The 20,481-nt window shown below is 45.7% G+C and overlaps 1 protein-coding gene across 1 annotated transcript in view; it reads left to right on the plus strand.

Annotated features, from left to right (window-relative positions):
• The window catches only part of LOC112237413 (dixin), a 57,691-nt gene extending 40,960 nt beyond the window's left edge, over window positions 1–16,731 (plus strand). Inside the window, exons 10-20 of the mRNA XM_042311492.1 lie at window positions 370–420; window positions 2,709–2,813; window positions 7,491–7,544; window positions 7,875–7,946; window positions 8,034–8,144; window positions 11,531–11,671; window positions 12,544–12,610; window positions 13,636–13,744; window positions 15,328–15,436; window positions 16,301–16,380; window positions 16,455–16,731. Coding sequence (XP_042167426.1) covers window positions 370–420; window positions 2,709–2,813; window positions 7,491–7,544; window positions 7,875–7,946; window positions 8,034–8,144; window positions 11,531–11,671; window positions 12,544–12,610; window positions 13,636–13,744; window positions 15,328–15,436; window positions 16,301–16,380; window positions 16,455–16,476 — 921 coding nt within the window. The 3' untranslated portion in view covers window positions 16,477–16,731. The remainder of the gene's footprint in view (window positions 1–369; window positions 421–2,708; window positions 2,814–7,490; window positions 7,545–7,874; window positions 7,947–8,033; window positions 8,145–11,530; window positions 11,672–12,543; window positions 12,611–13,635; window positions 13,745–15,327; window positions 15,437–16,300; window positions 16,381–16,454) is intronic.
• Window positions 16,732–20,481: the final 3,750 nt, after the last annotated feature.

Raw genomic sequence — 20,481 nt, forward strand, 5'->3', positions numbered from 1 at the left:
AGCTGTAGGAAAATGCTGTCTTCCCCCCTCCCCCACCAGAAAAGCTTGTCTTTTTCTACTATCACTGACTTTGATAAATAGTTTATTGAGGAAAATTGTACTTACTATGGTTGTGATATGTGGTTGTCCCGCCTAGCTACCTTAAGATGAATGCACTGACTAGGACTGTGATATGTGGTTGTCCCACCTAGCTACCTTAAGAGTAATGTACTGACTAGGACTGTGATATGTGGTTGTCACACCTGGCTATATGGGGATGAATGTACTGACTAGGACATATGGTAATCTCAACTAGCTACCTTAAGATGAATGCACTAACTGGAAGTTAAATTACTAAAATGTGTGTGTGTGATGGTTGTGTTGTTACAGAGAGAGCTGTTGCATTGTAAACAGGAGGTACGGAACCTGCGTGGAGTCAAGGTGAGTCTAACACACAGCTTACCAATATTCAAACCTTGACTGGAGGTTACCATGAAATTCTGGGCAAAAAGGCAAACTCATTTATTGAGTTTTTTTATTTATTTTTATTTCACCTTTATTTAACCAGGTAGGCTAGTTGAGAACAAGTTCTCATTTACAACTGCGACCTGGCCAAGATAAAGCATAGCAGTGTGAGCAGACAACACAGAGTTACACATGGAATAAACAATTAACAAGTCAATAACACAGTAGAAAACAAAGGGGGAGTCTATATACAATGTGTGCAAAAGGCATGAGGAGGTAGACGAATAGTTACAATTTTGCAGATTAACACTGGAGTGATAAATGATCAGATGGTCATTTACAGGTAGAGATATTGGTGTGCAAAAGAGCAGAAAAGTAAATAAATAAAAACAGTATGGGGATGAGGTAGGTGAAAATGGGTGGGCTATTTACCAATAGACTATGTACAGCTGCAGCGATCGGTTAGCTGCTCAGATAGCTGATGTTTGAAGTTGGTGAGGGAGATAAAAGTCTCCAACTTCAGCGATTTGCAATTCGTTCCAGTCACAGGCAGCAGAGTACTGGAACGAAAGGCGGCCAAATGAGGTGTTGGCTTTAGGGATGATCAGTGAGATACACCTGCTGGAGCGCGTGCTACGGATGGGTGTTGCCATCGTGACCAGTGAACTGAGATAAGGCGGAGCTTTACCTAGCATGGACTTGTAGATGACCTGGAGCCAGTGGGTCTGGCGACGAATATGTAGCGAGGGCCAGCCGACTAGAGCATACAAGTCGCAGTGGTGGGTGGTATAAGGTGCTTTAGTGACAAAACGGATGGCACTGTGATATACTGCATCCAGTTTGCTGAGTAGAGTGTTGGAAGCCATTTTGTAGATGACATCGCCGAAGTCGAGGATTGGTAGGATAGTCAGTTTTACTAGGGTAAGCTTGGCGGCGTGAGTGAAGGAGGCTTTGTTGCGGAATAGAAAGCCGACTCTTGATTTGATTTTTGATTTTTGATTGGAGATGTTTGATATGAGTCTGGAAGGAGAGTTTGCAGTCTAGCCAGACACCTAGGTACTTATAGATGTCCACATATTCAAGGTCGGAACCATCCAGGGTGGTGATGCTAGTCGGGCATGCGGGTGCAGGCAGCGATCGGTTGAAAAGATGGCTCATTCATCACAAAACCTACTGATATTGCCAATTACTTTAATGATTTTTTCATTGGCAAGATTAGCAAATTTAGGCATGACATGCCAGCAACAAGCGCTGACACTACACATCCAAGTATAGCTGATCAAATTACGAAAGACAAGAATTGTAATTTTGAATTCCGTAAAGTGGAAATAATGAACAAATGATTGCCTATCAACAATGACAAGCCACCGGAGTCTTACAACTTGGAAAATTACTGAGGATTACAGCAGATGATATTGCCACTCCTATTCTCCATATCTTCAATCTAAGCCTACTAGAAAGTGTGTTCCCTCAGGCCTGGAGGGAAGCTAAAGTCATTCTTCTACCTAAGAATAGTAAAGCCTCCTTTACTGGCTCAAATAGCCGACCAATCAGCCTGTTACCAACCCTTAGTAAACTTCTGGAAAAAATAGTGTTTGACCAGGTACAATGCTATTTTACTGTAAACACGGCACTTACACAAATGACTGATGATTGGCTGAGAGAAATTGATGATAAAATGATTGTGGGTGCAGTCTTGTTAGACTTCAGTGCAGCTTTTGACATTATCGATCATAGTCTGCTGATAGAAAAACATAGGTGTTATGGCTTTACACCCCCTGCTATATTGTGGATAAAGAGTTACACAGAGGGTGTTCTTTAAATTACAGGTTGTAATGCAACAAAATAGGAAAAATGGGGTGAATACTTTTGCAAGGCTCTGTATATGATATGGTCATTATTTGAACTGGCTAGCCAGCTAACTTAACGCTAGCCAGTGAACTTAACGCTAGCCAGCGAACTTAACGCTAGCCAGCTAGCTTAACGCTAGCCAGCTAACAAGCTAGAAATGAACCAGAACATTATTTTTTATAAAGTTTTGATGTCTACACTATTATTCTACAATGTAGAAAATAGTAAAAAATAAATAAGTGCTCTCTCTGTGTGCTCTCTCTCTCTCACTCTCTCTCTCTCTGTGTGTGCTGCTCTCTGTGTGTGTGTGTGTGTGTGTGTGTGTGTGTGTGTGTGTGTGTGTGTGTGTGTGTGTGTGTGTGTGTGTGTGTGTGTGTGTGTGTGTGTATATATATGTATGTATGTATATATAGGAGGCACAGCAGCAAAGATTGTTTGCCCAGGAGGAGTGTATGTTGCAGCTAAAACAGGAGCAGCTCAGAGCCAGCATGACCCAGGACCAACTCACCAGCCTCAACGTATGACACACACATACCGCACACTCACTCACGCTCAAAAACTTTATTTGAATCAACAAATCACATTACAGGTGAGAATAATTCAAGCATTTCATAGGTCATGGATATATGGACTCTCATGGATACAGAAAGCACCTTCTCCATACAGCTAGGCTGCCCATGACGGCTAACATGGAACAGTACCTCTCTCGTTGCTTTGCCTTGGTTTTAGACCTGCAATCTGAAGGCCACATACTGTCAGCCTATGTACATGGCAGAGACTTCCAAATACCAGCGCTACAAGTTTGCAGTGATAAACAGGGCTGTCCCGACATGACACGAGGGGCTGGTATTTTGCTAAATTGTCAGCACAGGTCTGCTCCATGTAGAAGTCAAAAGAGCAACAGACTTGTGTCCTTAACCAAACTCAGTAAGGTCATCTGATAACATCAGTTACTTTTGGATTAATTTCCCTTTTGTAGAAGAAGACAAAAAGGATTCATCCAAATGCATTTGGTGTGTCATCATAGTGGTTGAACAAACTTAAACGTACACCTTTTTTCAATTCTGAATATCATATCATAGAGAAACACCCTTTATGAATGAAAAAGTAATCAAAGAGGTAACTGTAATCTCATATTTTCACTAAATGTATTCGCAATAATTTCTTACGATCGACAAAAACTTTTGAACATTAGATCGGCAGTTTCGGCTTTGGCTTTGATTCATCCGCCCTGGGCTCTTTATGTACCTCCGAATCTACGGGCTACCCAAGAGGGAACGCCCAAGAGGGAACGCCCAAGAGGGAACGCCCAAGAGGGAACGCCCAAGAGGGAACCCCCAAGAGGGAACGCCTGCAAAAAAGAGGCAAGAGATCAGGCGTCCTGTTGAGACTAAAGCAAATGGAAAACCGGCCACCACTTCCCTCCATTCTATTGGCCAATCATTCGAAAATAAGATGGATGACCTCCTATCAATGGGACTCTCGTAACTGCAATATGATTTGTTTTTCTGAAACATGGCTTTCGGCAAGATACCCCCCATGGCTATGTAACTCGATGGATTCTCTATTCACCTGAGCAGACGGGTCATTGGATTCAGGGATTCCAGAGGGGGAAGAGTATGTCTCTTCATCAACAACAGATGCTGTGCAGACTTCTCAACCTATTGTTCACCCATCTTGGAATACCTAATGGTCAAATGCCAACCCTTCTACCTCCCGAGAGAGTTTTCATCTGTTGTCATGACTGCTGTATATATTCCACCTCAGGACAACCACAACAAGCTGGCACTAACCAACTGTATGAGGCTATAAACAAGCAGGAAGCCATGCATCCATAGGCTGCTTTTCTTGTTGCCTGTGATTTTTTTCTTTCTGTGATGCCTAACTTTTATCATCATGTCTCCTTCGCCACTAGGGGGTGATGAAGACCGAAACCACTGTTACTGCTACAACCCACAAGCAAGCATGCAAGGCCCTCCCTTACAGGGCCGGCAGCCTTGTGAGGGTTAACACGTTTAAATGCTTTACTCACGTTGGCTGCGGTGAAGGAGAGCTCTCAGGTTTTGGTAGCGGGTCGTGTCGTTGGCACTGTATTGACCTCAAAGCTAGCAAAGAAGTTGTTTAGTTTGTCTGGGAGCAGGACATCGTGGTCAGCGACGGGGCAGGTTTTCTTTTTGTAGACTGTGATTGACTGTAGACCCTGCCACATACCTCTCGTGTCTGAGCCGTTGAATTTTGACTCTACTTTGTCTCTATACTGACGCTTAGCTTGTTTGATTGCTTTGCGTAGTAGAATAGCTACACTGTTTATATTCGGTCATGTTTCCGTTCGCCTTGCCCTGATTTAAAGCAGTGGTTCACACTTTCAGTTTTTCAGTTTTGCACGAATGCTGCCATCAATCCACGGTTTCTGGTTGGGGAATGTTTTAATAGTTGCTGTGGGTACAACATCACCATTGTACTTGCTAATAAACTTTCTCACCGAATTCATCAATGTTATTGTTTGCCACTATGCGGAACATATCCCAATCCACGTGATTGAAGCAATCTTGAAGCGTGGAATCAGATCGGTCGGACCAGCGTTGAGCAGATCTGAGCATGGGCGGTTCCTGTTTTAGTTTCTGTCTATAGGCTGGGAGCAACAAAATGGAGTCATGGTCAGATTTTCCGAAAGGAGGGCGGGACAGGGCTTTGTATGCGTCACGGAACAATGATCCAGGGTTTTACCAGCTCTGGTAGCACAATCGATATGCTAATACATTTAGGGAGTCTTGTTTTCAGATTAGCCTTGTTAAAATCCCCAGCTACAATGAATGCAGCCTCAGGATATGTGGTTTCCAGTTTACATAGAGTGAAATAAAGTTCGTTCAGGACCATCGATGTGTCTGCTTGGGGGGGATATATATGGCTGTGATTATAATCGAAGAGAATTCTCTTGGTAGATAATGCGGTCAACATTTGATTGTAAGGAATTCTAGGTCAGGTGAGCAAAAGGACTTGAGTTCCTGTATGTTATGATCACACCACAACTCGTTAATCATAAGGCATTCCCCCCGCCCCTCCTCTTACCAGAAATATGTTTGTTTCTGTCTGCACGATGCGTGAAGAAACCAGGTGGCTGCACCGACTCCGACAGCATGTCTCGAGTGAGCCACGCTTCCGTGAAACGAAGAACGTTACAATCTCTGATGTCACTCTGGAAGGCAACCCTTGCTCGGATTTCGTCTACCTTGTTGTCAAGGGAGGCAAGGAAGCCCGAGAGACAGCCTCAAACATTTTTTGGGTGTGCACACGAGGAGTGTGGCAGAGTCAGGTTGGAGACCTGAGCCCACTCCCCGTGCTCACCGTGGTGAACATGTGACTGGTCAGGCCCCGTGCTATAGGGTGATGCTTACGGTGTCGAGGCGGAGCATTCACAAGCCGGTGTGCTCGGTGCCAGCGTCCCGGTGCCAGAACGGGTGGTGCCAGCTCTGTGCTCCAGGCCGCCAGTGCGCCTCCACGGCCCAGTGTATCCGGTGCCTCGGCCAAGGAAGAGGCCTCCTGTATGTCTCCCCGGCCTGGTGAGTCCTGTGCCTGTTCCCAGAACCAGGTATCCTGTGTATCTCCCCAGCCCGGTTCGACCTGTGCCTGCACTCTGGAGGGGCCGGGCTAAAGTGGTCATCCAGCCTGGATGAGTGGTGGCCAAGGCTGCGCCCCAGAGCTCCAGTGCTCCGCCACAGCCCGGTTCGTCCGGTGCCTCCTCTACGCACCAGGCCTCCTGTAGGTCTCCCCAGCCTGGTGGGCCCTGTAGCAGCCCCACGCATCAGGCTGTCTCTGCGTCTCCTCCCTCCAGCTTCCAGAGGCGCCCTCCAGTCCGGAGCCTCCAGAGGCGCCCTCCAGTCCGGAGCCTCCAGAGGCGCCCTCCAGTCCGGAGCCTCCAGAGGCGCCCTCCAGTCCGGAGCTTCCAGAGGCGCCCAGTCCAGTCCAGAGGCGCTTCCAGTCCGGAGAGGGTCCTTCAGTCCAGTCCGGAGCTTCCAGAGGCGCCCTTCAGTCCGGAGCTTCCAGGGGCGCCCTCCAGTCCGGAGCTTCCAGAGGCGCCCTCCAGTCCGGAGCTTCCAGAAGCACCCTTCAGTCCGGAGCTTCCAGAGGCGCCCTTCAGTCCGGAGCTTCCTACGAGGGTCCCTTCAGTCCGGAGCTCTCTACGAGGGTCCCCGGTCCGGGGCCCGCTACGAGGGTCCCCAGTCCGGGGTCGGCGGCGAGGGTTCTCGCTCTAGAGGCGCCACCTAAGTGGGCCAAGCCAGAGGTGGAGTGGGGTCCACGTCCCTCACCAGAGCCGCCACCGCGGAGAAATGCCCACCCAGAGCATCTCCTATAGGTTCTGGTTTTGGAGTCCGCACCTTTGGGGGGGGGGTGTACTGTCACACCCTGACCTTAGAGTTTTTTTATGTCTCTATTTTGGTTTGGTCAGGGTGTTGTATTTCTTTGTTTTCGCCGGGTATGGTTCTCAATCAGGGACAGCGGTCTATCATTGTCTCTGATTGGGAACCATACTTAAGTAGCTTTTCCCCACATGGTTTTGTGTGGGTAGTTAAATTCTGTTTAGTGTTTTGCACCTTTCAGGACTGTTTTGGTTATTCCCTTTGTTATTTTGTTATCGTGTTCAGTTTTAATAAAGAAAGCATGAACACTTACCAAGCTGCGCTTTGGTCCGATGATTCCTCTTCTTCAGATGATAAATACCTTGACCTATATATACTTGCATTCCTATGTTTCAAATTCGCGTTGTACTTCTTGTTTTTATTTGAATTAAATGTCCTTCTATTTTCTATTATTATCTGTGTTTATTATCACTGCATTGTGGGAAAGAGGTCTCAAGGTAAACATTGTCACTGTACTGTTTTACACCTGCTGTATCCTGTGAACGTGGCAAATAAACGTTAACTTGATTACAATATTTTAGCTGTTAATGTAACTGGTTACCGTTTTTTGGTAATCAGATGACATGTAATCCGTTACTTCCCAACCATCGTCAACATCAAACCAACTTCCTCTTACACTAGAATGTTAATGGATGTGTTCTGGCTATCAGTTCAACGAGAAGGTCTGACAATACACTGATAGTGGGACTGCCTGTCTCACCGCAGTAGCTGTTAAGTTCCTTCTACACACACACACACACACTCCCATCCATATTGACCCAGTCGGTTGTGTCATAGGCGGAGCTACAGAGGAAGTTGGATGAGAGGAGCAGGTTGCTGAGTGAGTGCAAGGTAAGACACATATCCTCTCTCTCTCTCTCTCTCTCTCTCTCTCTCTCTCTCTCTCTCTCTCTCTGAGGTTTACAGTCTGGAACTGTGCAGGGGAGTAGGTTCTCTCTCTCTGAGGTCTACAGTCTGGAACTGTACAGGGGAGTAGGTTGTCTCTCTCTCTGAGGTCTACAGTCTGGAACTGTACAGGGGAGTAGGTTCTCTCTGAGGTCTACAGTCTGGAACTGTACAGGGAGCAGGATGTTCCATTTATGTGTGTGTGTGTGTGTGTGTGTGTGTGTGTGTGTGTGTGTGTGTGTGTGTGTGTGTGTGTGTGTGTGTGTGTGTATGTAGAAGGAACTTGGACAGAAGGACCGACTGCTGCAGCAGCACAAACACAAACTGGAGGAGAGCCAGCTGCAGAAGGTTGTACCACAGACACTACACCACAGATCTTTGTTCTTTTTTTCAGTTTTACATATACATCATGTGTGTTTGCATGTGTGTGTACAGGCTGGCTTGCAGAGAGAGCTGGAGTGTAAAGACAACATGTTGCAGGAGATGATGAGTCGTCATGGTGACCAGGCCCCGCCCCACCTCACGGCCACACCCCTTCCCTCTGGGGTAAGTCTACTGGCTTTTATTTAGAAATGAGCCTAGCAACAAATGCAGCTACTTCTGAGGCTACCTTGGAGAGTGTAGCCACTGAGGGTTTTTGAAGCTGCCTTGGAGAGTTTAGCCACTGAGGGTTTTTGAAGCTGCCTTGGAGAGTGTAGCCACCGAGGGTTTTTGAAGCTGCCTTGGAGAGTGTAGCCACTGAGGGTTTTTGAAGCTGCCTTGGAGAGTTTAGCCACTGAGGGTTTTTGAAGCTGCCTTGGAGAGTTTAGCCACTGAGGGTTTTTTGATATAGCTAGCTACTGACCACAATGACACAAATACTGACCACAACTAGCTACTGACCACAACTACTGACCACAACAATGCAAATATTGACCACAACTACTGAACCTCAACCACCCAACTACTGACCACATCTACTGACCACAACTACTGACTACAACTACTGACCATAACTAGCTATGGACCACAACTGCCCACAACTACTGAACCACACAACTAATTATCACAACCACAAAACTACTGACCACAACTAATGACCACAACCAGAAAACTACTGACTACAACTACAATTACTTACCACAATTAATAAACCACACAACTACTTACCAAAAGTTCTGATCAAAACCACACAACTAATGAACCACACAACTACTTACCAAAACTACTGACAACTACTGACCACAACAAATGAACCACACAACTTCTGACCAAATATACCGACCAAAACAACCGACCACAACCACACAACTACTGAACCACACAACTTATGACCACAAACACAAAACTACTGGCCACTACTGTCCATAACTACTGACCACAGCAACTGACCACAGCAACTGACCACAACCACACAGCTACTGACCACAACCACAAAACTACTGAACATAACTGCTGACCACTACTACGGATAACATCCACACAACTAACTGATCACAACTAATTAACCACAAAACTACTGATCAAAATGACTGACCACTACTGACCACAACTAGCTACTGACCACAACCATAGAACTACTGACCACAAATACTGAACCACACACCTACATACCAAAACTACTGACCACAACCACATAACTACTGACTACATCTACTGACCACAACCACACCACTACTGAACCACACACATACTTACCAACACTACTGACCACAAATACTGAACCACACAACTAATGACCACAACCATAAAACTACTGACCACAACTACTGACCACAACTAAAATGATAACTACTTAAATGTGCATACATTTGCATATAATACTCACCAACAATAATTGTAACTCTTGAACCGTTCAAGCTATACACCAAGGCCACTTTCACATATTCAAGCTACCCTATCCTAATCAATATATTTAATTATTTCATCTACACACTGAAAAAACTAGTCACCTCCATTACTTCTGCAGACACTACCACTACTATAACTTAATTCAAAGCCATAAATACTTTAAAACAAGCTAGCAAGCACACATACTTTTCTAGTTAGGTGCACTTGCTGAAGGCAAAGCACCACTCTAGATTTCTTCCATAGTCTTATTATTATTCTATTCATTCTGCCCACTCTCGAATATAAACTATTTAATAAGCTATTTATTAAAATGAAACCAACTTCCAAATGTCCAGACTGCCCCAACTTACATTGCTAGAGAAAATATTTTTTGATAGCATTTCTACTTTTTGAACTATAACAATATTTCAATGGGGAGAAAAGGCCATCGTCTTGAATGGTAAAAAAAAATCTACAATTGTAGACCTAGAAGCGTGCCTTTACGCATTAATCATTCTAGTCTTCTCTTTATGCTTTGGGTCCATGGTCAGCACACATCTTCGGGGCTTTGTGTGAGTAACCCCCACAAACAAAATCGGTTGCACTGCACATAGTTTTTATGGGCCTTGTTTCGTGTGCATAATGTCTATGAAGCAAATAGCGCGGCATGGTCTCTCGGAAAAGTCCTCCCCAAAATGACTCTACATCCATGCTCTTTCCATCGTACGCCCCGCGGACATCAGACCAAAATGACTCCACATCCATGCTCTTTCCATCGCGCGGACATCAGACCAAAATGACTCCACATCCATGCTCTTTCCTCTCGGACATCAGACCAAAATGACTCTACATCCTGCTCTTTCCAAAATGACTCCACATCCATGCTCTTTCCATCGACATCAGACCAAAATGACTCCACATCCATGCTCTTTCCCGTACGCCCCGTGGACATCAGACCAAAATGACTCCACATCCATGCTCTTTCCATCGTACGCCCCGCGGACATCAGACCAAAATGACTCCACATCCATGCTCTTTCCATCGTACGCCCCGCGGACATCAGACCAAAATGACTCCACATCCATGCTCTTTCCATCGTACGCCCCGCGGACATTAGACCAAAATGACTCCACATCCATGCTCTTTCCATCGTATGCCCCGCGGACATCAGACCAAAATGACATGTCTCACGTACTGTTTCCTTTTCTGTGAGCAACTCGTCCTATAAGTCGTTTTATAGAATTTGGCAATACGTCTAACCGGCCTCACAACCGCAGACCATGTGTACCAACGCCAGCCCAGGACCTCCACATCCGACTTCTTCACCTGCTGGATCACCTGAGACCAGCCACCCGGACATCTGATGAAACTATGGGTTTGCATGAACAAAGAATTTCTCCACAAACTGTCAGATACGGTCTCAGGGAAGCTCCTCTGCGTGAATGCACAGAGATACCGTGACGAGATCCTGAGGCCCATTGTCGTGCCATTCATCTACCGCCATCACCTCATGTTTCAGCATGATAATGCCCAGCCCCCTGCCGGAAGGATCTGTACACAATTCCTGGAAGCGGAAAATGTCCCTGTTCTTACATGGCCTTTATACTCACCAGACATGTCACCCATTGAGCAGGTTTGGGATGCTCTGGATTGACTTGTATGACAGAGTGTTCCAGTTCCCACCAATATTCAGCAACTTCACATTGTCATTGAAGAGGAGTGTGAACATTCCACAGACCACAATCAACAGCCTGATCAACTCTATGTGAAGGAGATGTGTCGCGCTGCATGAGGCAAATGGTCACACCAGATACTGACTGGTTTTCTGATCCACGCCCTTACTTTATTTTTTAAAGGTATCTGTGACCAACATATGCATATCTGTATTCCTAGTCAAAATCCATAGATTAGGGCCTAATCAATTTATTTCAATCCTCTGGTTTCCTTATATGAACTGTAACTCAGTAAAATCTTTGAAAATGTTGCATGTTGTATATATTTTTTTGTTCAGTGTACATATACTGTCTGTGTGTGTGTGTGTGTGTGTGTGTGTGTGTGTGTGTGTGTGTGTGTGTGTGTGTGTGTGTGTGTGTGTGTGTGTGTGTGTGTGTGTGTGTGTGTAGGCTGAGGAGCTGCAGCTGGTGCGGTCAGCGTTGAGGAGTCTGAGAGGAGTGTTCCGAGAGCAGGATCCTCAACACCACACTCTGGACACACTGGAGCAGGGCATCACATCACTGACCGACAGACTGACACACACACACCAGGTACACAGACCCACCAGGTACACACCAGGTACACAGACCCACCAGTTACACAGACCCACCAGATACACACCAGGTACACATACCCACCAGGTACACAGACCCACCAGGTACACATACCCACCAGGTACCCACCAGGTACACAGACCCACCAGGTACACAGACACACCAGGTACACAGACCCACCAGGTACACAGACCCACCAGGACCCACCAGGTACACAGACCCACCAGGTACCCACCAGGTACACAGACCCACCAGGTACCCACAGACCCACCAGACCCACCAGGTACCCACCAGGTACACAGACCCACCAGGTACCCACCAGTTACACAGACCCCCACCCCAGGTACACAGACCCACCAGGTACCCACCAGGTGCACAGACCCACCAGGTACCCACCAGTACACAGACCCACCAGGTACCCACCAGGTACACAGACCCACCAGGTACGCAGACCCACCAGGTACACAGACCCACCAGGTACCCACCAGGTACACAGACCCACCAGGTACACATACCCACCAGGTACACAGACCCACCAGGTACACAGACCCACCAGGTACCCACCAGGTACACAGACCCACCAGGTACACAGACCCACCAGGTACCCACCAGGTACACAGACCCACCAGGTACACATACCCACCAGGACCCACCAGGTACACAGACCCACCAGGTACCCACCAGGTACACAGACCCACCAGGTACACATACCCACCAGGTACCCACCAGGTACACAGACCCACCAGGTACACAGACCCACCAGGTACACAGACCCACCAGGTACACAGACCCACCAGGTACCCACCAGACTCTCTCTTTCAACTTGTGCTATTAGAAATCCCTTGACTGTCATGTGTTGTGTTCCTTAGGGGAAGGGGAAGTCTTCAGGATGCAACAGAGCCACACACAACCAGCACGACTCCTGGCCTCCAAGCAGTAAGATCACACACCGATGCCACAACGCATTATATTTTACAGCGAATGCTGCAGCAGAGGCGAACTCTTTCGTCCATGCGTGAGCGACACATTGGTGGTGGCTCAGTGGGAAACTTAATAAAAATAATTAAGTAGGTCATCTTAATATTATTTCACACCTTGATAGCTCTTCTTTGTCTATAAAAAATTACGGGAACGTTTGAAAAAGTCCCAGGACACATGAGAATATATTTGTTCTATGGACAGTACCGGTAAATGAAAATATTCGGATGGTTAAAGGCCGTCATTTGGTAGTTTCAATGAAAAAACACTTTGTAACATGACTATAGAAAGGGATTGGAGAACTCGTTTAAACCCGCCTATACGGCTTATCTTCTTCCTGAAGAACAACAACCATTCACTGTTTATAATATCAAAAATAGTCTACCATGTAACTTACAGTATATCAAGGCCATGTCTACTTACTAAAAATATTTTTTTTTTTCTCAAAAATAGTTAAAACATATATTATCTATATTATACCTTATGTATACAGTTGAAGTCAGAAGTTCACATACTCTGAGGTTGGACTCAGTAAAACTAGTTTTTCAACCATTCCACAAACTTCTTGTTAACAAACTATAGTTTTGGCAAGTCAGTTAGGACCTCCGCTCTAGCAAATATCTGAAGCATTAATTAAGATGTGACCAATACATGTTGATGATTTCATTCCTGTGCTGTTTGTAACTACCCTGGTAGGTTGACTGACAACCTGAACCAGTTTACAGGCTCTGGTTACAGTTTGAAGCTGTTTCCTGAGTGGGCAGCTTGATGATAGCCGGTTAATATTTAAAATCACCCAGAAAAAATACTTCTCTGTTGACGCAATTTTTGAAGGAGGTACCACTGTATTGTACACGGTCGTTGAGTGCACAAGGGGGTCTCCGCAGACCTTCCCTGGCATGTGTTGCTTGACAAAAAGTCAAGTCAGCCTCACACATGAAATGTCCCCTTTTTCTGATGGTGTGTGTGTGTGTGTGTTTCAGAGATGGCCCACTCCTACAGTAGTCCATTGCTGAGCTCGTGTGGTTCCACTAAGGTCCTCTACTTTACAGACCATTCACACACACCCTGCATGATCCACATCAACAAGAGGTACGTGTGTTTACCTAACTTCTAAACATAACCAATGTATCTGGGACCTTGAAATGTTTCAGAATCATCTGTATTCAAAATACATTTGCATGAACAGTAATTTAATTTGGTGAAATGGTGCTGCCACAATAAACAGGATATAATCGATACAATAAACAGGATATAATATATACAATAAACAGGATATAATATAGACATATCTAGACGCAGAATCCACATCTAATGAATGTCCCAGGAGACTAAGGCCTTCCTCCAGAGCCTTCAGAAAGTATATTCACCCCTTGACTTTTCCATATTGTTGTATTACATCTGAATTTAAAACGGTTTAAATTGAGATTTTGTGTCACTGGCCTACATACAATATTCCATAATGTTAAAGTGGATAAAAAAACAAACAAAAAAAAACATTTTTTACAAATGATGTAAAAATGAAAAGCTGAAATCTCTTGGGTCAATAAGTATTCAACTCCTTTATTATCTCAAGCCTGAATATGTTCAGGAGTAAGCATTTACTTAACAAGTCACATAATAAGTTGCATGAAACTGAAGATGGATCGACAACATTGTAGTTACTCCACAATACTAACCTAAATGACAGAGTGAAAAAGGAAGTCTATATAGATTAAAAATATTCCGTAACATGTATTCTGTTTGCAACAAGGCCCTAAAGTAAAACTGCAAAAAATGTGGCAAAGGAATTAACTTTATGTCCTGAATACAAAGCATTATCTTTGGGGCAAATCCAACACGTCACTGAGTACCACTTCATATTTTCAAGTATGGTGGTGGCTGTATCATGTTATGGGTATGCTTGTCATTTGCAATGACTAGGGAGTTTTGTAATAATACAAATAAATGGTATAGAACTAAGCACATGCCAAATCCTGATTCATTCTACTTTCCAACAGACACTGGGAAATGAATTCACCTTTCAGCAGGACAATAACCTAAAACAAGGCCAAATCTACACTGGCGGACATTGAATGTCCCAGAGTGGCCGAGTTACAGTTTTTACATAAATCGTCTTAAAAATCTATGGCAAGACTTGAAAATGGCTGTCTAGCAATGATCAACGACCAACTTGAAAGAACTTGAACAATTTAAAAATGATAAATGTGCAGATATTGTACAATCCAGGTTTGCAAAGCTCTTAGAGACTTACCCAGAAAGACTCATAGCTGTAATCGCTGCCAAAGGTGATCCTATCACTCAGGGGTGTGAATACTTACGTAAATAAGATGTATGTATTTCATTTTACAATACATTTGCAAACATTTCTAAAAACAGATTTTCACTTTGTGTGTAGATGGGTGAGAGATTTTTTATTTATTTAATCCATTTTGAATTGAGACTAACAACAAAATGTGCAGTAAGTCAAGGGGTATGAATACTTTCTGAAGGCACTGGAGAATATTCACATTCAGCCAACGTATTTATTTGTATGTAGAGATGTATTAAACAAAACAAAAGCAATGACAGGATCATGTGCAACGGAGGAACTATAAAATGTCAAGAGTCAGGATGATCATGTAGGGTGCATAGTCCGGGTGAGAAGATTATTGGAAACATTTGATGTGTGTTAGGTTGGGGAAAGTCACTCTGAGAGATGTGAAGACTGCAGTAGACAGAGATGACAACTACAGATTCCACTTCAAAGCCCTCGACCCCGAGTTTGGTACCGTTAAAGAAGAGGTGAGGAGGGAAGGAGAAATGAGAGATGAGGGGGAGTAGAGCAGGGGGAGTGAAGAGGGGAGAGGAAAGGAGAAGAGGGGGTTGACAAGTGGAGAGGGGAGGAGAGTAGGGGCAGAGGACAGGAGGGGGTGGAAGGAGGGGGAGGAGGGGCAGAGGACAGGAGGGGTGGAAGGAGGGGGAGGAGAGGAGGGGGCTAGAGCGGAGAGAAGGGGCAGAGGACAGGAGGAGGCGGAGAGGAGGGGCGGGGGGGAGGAGAGGAGGGGCAGAGTACAGGAGGGGCAGAGGGGAGGAGAGGAGGGGGAGGAGAGAAGGGGGAAGAGAGGAGGGGCAGAGGACAGGAGGGGGCGGAGAGGAGGGGTAGAGGACAGGAGGGGCGTGGGAGGAGAGGAGGGGTAGAGGACAGGAGGAGAGGAGGGGCGGGGGAGGAGAGGAGGGGCAGAGGACAGGAGGGGTAGAGGGGAGGAGAGGAGGGGGGCAGAGAGGAGGGGTAGAGGGGAGGAGAGGAGGGGGCGGAGAGGAGGGGCGGGGGAGGAGGGGTAGAGGACAGGAGGGGGCGGAGGGGAGGGGCGGGGGAGGAGAGGAGGGGTAGAGGACAGGAGGGGCGGGGGAGGAGAGGAGGGGTAGAGGACAGGAGGGTTGGGGGGGGAGGAGAGGAGAGGAGGGGCAGAGGACAGGAGGGGGAGGAGAGAAGGGGGGAGGAGAGGAGAGGAGGGGCAGAGGACAGGAGGGGGAGGAGAGAAGGGGGGGAGGAGAGGAGGAGAGGAGGGGAGGGGGCGGAGAGAAGGGGTAGAAGGAAGGAGGGGTCTGGTGATCTATACCTGAATACAGTCACACTTGATATTTTGTGTGTGTGTGTCTATATAGGTATTTGAAGACGAGGCGTTGGTTCCAGGCTGGGAGGGGAAGATAGTGGCCTGGGTGGAGGAGGACAACGGAGAGGAGAGGTACGCACTCAAACACATACACACACACTTCTCCGTCAGTGTTCAGTCTGTCATTGTTCTTTACTTTTCCACAGGATTAAAGGACCTAGCTGCTGAGGAACTGAAGGACCTAGCTGCTGAGGAACTAAAGGACCTAGCTGCTGAGGAACTAAAGGACCTAGCTGCTGAGGAACTAAAGGACCTAGCTGCTGAAGAACTAAAGGACCTAGCTGCTGAGGATCTAAAGGACCTACAGTTGAAGTCGGAAGTTTACATACACTTAGGTTGGAGTCATTAAAACAACCACTCCACACATTTATTGTTAACAAACTATGGTTTTGGCAAATCTACTTTGTGCATGACACAAGTAATGTTTCCAACAATTGTTTACAGACAGATTATTTCACTTATAATTCACTGTATCACAATTCCAGTGGGTCAGAAGTTTACATAAACTAAGTTCACCGTGCCTTTAAACAGCTTGGAAAATTCCAGAAAATGATGTCATGGCTTTAGAAGCTTCTGATAGGCTAATTGACATCATTTGAGTCAATTGGAGTTGTACGTGTGGATGTATTTCAAGGTCTACCTTCAAACTCAGTGCCTCTTTGCTTGACATCATGGGAAAATCAAAAGAAATCAGCCAATACCTCAGAAAAAAAATCCACAAGTCTGGTTCAAATCAAATCAAATGTATTTATATAGCCCTTCTTACATCAGCTGATATCTCAAAGTGCTGTACAGAAACCCAGCCTAAAACACCAAACAGCAAGCAATGCAGGTGTAGAAGCACGTTGGCTAGGAACAACTTCCTAGAAAGGCCAAAACCTAGGAAGAAACCGAGAGAGGAACCAGGCTGTGTGGGGTGGCCAGTCCTCTTCTGGCTGTGCCGGGTGGAGAGGAACCAGGCTATGTGGGGTGGTCAGTCCTCTTCTGGCTGTGCCGGGTGGAGATTATAAACCTAGAGAGGAACCAGGCTCTGAAGGGTGGCCAGTCCTCTTCTGGCTGTGCCGGGTGGAGATTATAACAGAAAAAAAAATGTAGACCTCCACAAGTCTGGTTCATCCTTGGGAGCAATTTCCAGACGCCTGAAGGTACCACGTTCATCTGTACAAACAATAGTATGCAAGTATAAACACTATTGGACCACGTCATACCGCTCAGGAAGGAGATGCGTTCTGCCTGCTAGAGATGAACATACTTTGGTGCGAAAAGTGCAAATCAATCCCAGAACAGCAGCAAAGGACCTTGTGAAGATGCTGGAGTAAACATGTACAAAAGCATCTATATCCACAGTAAAACGAGTCCTATATCGCCGCTGCACAAAAAGCCACTGCACAAAAACAGCCATAAAAAAGCCAGACTACGGTTTGCAACTGCACATGGGGACAAAGATCGTACTTTTTGGAGAAATGTCCTTTGGTCTGATAAAACAAAAATAGAACTGTTTGGCCATAATGACCATCGTTATGTTTGGAGGGAAAAGGGGGTGGATTGCAAGCCGAAGAACACCATCCCAACCGTGAAGCACAGGGGTTGCAACAGCATCATGTTGTGGGGGTGCTTTGCTGCAGGAGGGACTGGTGCACTTCACAAAATAGATTAGCATCATGAGGATGGAAAAGTATGTGGATATATTGAAGCAACATCTCAAGACATCAGTCAGGAAGTTAAAGCTTGGTCGCAAATGGGTCTTCCAAATGAACTATGACTCCAAGCATACTTCCAAAGTTGTGGCAAAATGGCTTAAGGACAACAAAGTCAAGGTATTGGAGTGGCAATCACAAAGCCCTGACCTCAATCCTATAGAACATTTGTGAGCAGAACTGAAAAAGTGTGTGCGAGCAAGGAGGCCTACAAACCTGACTCACTTACACCAGCTCTGTCAGAAGGAATGGGCCACAATTCCCCCAACTTATTGTGGGAAGCTTGTCGAAGGCTACCCAAAATGTTTGACCCAAGTTAAACAATTTAAAGGCAATGCTGCCAAACACTAATTGAGTGTATATAAACGTCTGACCCACTGGGAATGTGATTAAAGAAATAAAAGCTGAAATAAATCATTTTCTCTACCATTACTCTGACATTTCACATTCTTAAAATAAAGTGGTGATCCTAACTGACCTAAAACAGGGAATTTCTACTTGGATTAAATGTCAGGGTTTAAATGCATTTGGCTAATGTGTATGTAAAACTCCGACTTCAACTGCTGCTGCTGAGGAACTAAAGGACACGCAGTGCATTCGGAAAGTATTCAGACCCCTTGACTTTTTTCAAATGTTGTTACGTTACAGCCTTATTCTAAAATGGATTTAAAAAAAATACACAATACCCCATAATGACAAAGCAAAAACTGGTTTTCAGACATTTTTGCAAAAAAAAAAAAAAAATGTAATATCACATTTACATAAGTATTCAGACCCTTTACTCAATACTTTGTTGAAGCACCTTAGGCAGCGATTACAGCCTCAAGTCTTCTTGGGTATGACGCTACAAGCTTGTCACAACTGTATTTGGGGAGTTGTTCCCATTCTGCTTTGCAGATCCTCTCAAGCTCGGTCAGGTTGGATGGGGAGCGTTGATGCACACCTATTTTCAGGTCTCTCAAGAGATGTTGGGTTCAAGTCTGGGCTCTGGCTGGACCACTCAATGACATTCAAAGACTTGTCCCGAAGCCACTCCTGCGTTGTCTTGGATGTGTGCTTAGGGTCATTGTCCTGTTGGATGGTGAGCCTTTGCCCCAGTCTGAGGTCCTGAGCACTCTGGAGCAGGTTTTCATCAAGGATCTCTGTACTTTGCTCCGTTCATCTTTGCCTTGATCCTGATTAGTCCTGAAAAACATCCCCACAGCATGATGCTCCCACCACCACGCTTCACCATAGGGATGGTGCCAGGTTTTCTCCAGACATGATGCTTTGCATTCAGGCCAAACAGTTCAATCTTGGTTTCATCAGACCTGAGAATCTTGTTTCTCTTGGTCTGAGAGTCTTTAGGTGCCTTTTGGCAAACTCTAAGCGGGCTGTCATGTGCATTTTACTGAGGAGTGGCTTCCGTCTGGCCAGTCTACCATAAAGGCCTAATTGGTGGACTGCTGCAGAGATGTTTATCCTTCTGGAAGATTATTCCATTTCCACAGACGAGCTCTGTCAGTGACCATCGGGTTCTTGGTAACCTCGCTGACCAAGACCCTCCTCCCCCGATTGCTCAGTTTGTCTGGCCAGCCAGCTCTAGGAAGAGTGTTTGTTGTTCCAAATTTCTTCCATTTAAGAAAGGGCCTAGCGAGGTGTTGCTGAGGAACACACTGTTACTAAAGGACCTAGCGAGGTGCTGCTGAGGAACACACTGTTACTAAAGGACCTAGCGACGTGCTGCTGAGGAACACACTGTTACTAAAGGACCTAGCGACGTGCTGCTGAGGAACACACTGTTACTAAAGGACCTAGCGAGGTGCTGCTGAGGAACACACTGTTACTAAAGGACCTAGCGAGGTGTTGCTAAGGAACACACTGTTACTAAAGGACCTAGCGAGGTGTTGCTGAGGAACACACTGTTACTAAAGGACCTAGCGAGGTGTTGCTGAGGAACACACTGTTACTAAAGGACCTAGCGACGTGCTGCTGAGGAACACACTGTTACTAAAGGACCTAGCGAGGTGCTACTGAGGAACACACTGTTACTAAAGGACCTAGCGAGGTGTTGCTAAGGAACACACTGTTACTAAAGGACCTAGCGAGGTGTTGCTGAGGAACACACTGTTACTAAAGGACCTAGCGAGGTGTTGCTGAGGAACACACTGTTACTGAAGGACCTAGCGAGGTGCTGCTGAGGAACACACTGTTACTAAAGGACCTAGCGAGGTGTTGCTGAGGAACACACTGTTACTAAAGGACCTAGCGAGGTGTTGCTGAGGAACACACTGTTACTAAATCCTTTGAGAACTGTGCCTTATGAAGGACATGCTTGGTTTTAAAGGTTTTTATTTAGAATTAAGAATGAATTATGTTTTGTATTGTTTACAGAGGAGAATGTTTTTGCAGTAGAGTTGAACATCAGAACACTGAGCTGTTGCAAAAGCAGGATCAGTAAGTTAAGCCAGATAACTCTTATTAGGGGTAAAATATA

The sequence above is a fragment of the Oncorhynchus tshawytscha genome, linkage group LG33, assembly GCF_018296145.1.
Source record: "Oncorhynchus tshawytscha isolate Ot180627B linkage group LG33, Otsh_v2.0, whole genome shotgun sequence".
NCBI lineage: Eukaryota > Metazoa > Chordata > Actinopteri > Salmoniformes > Salmonidae > Oncorhynchus > Oncorhynchus tshawytscha.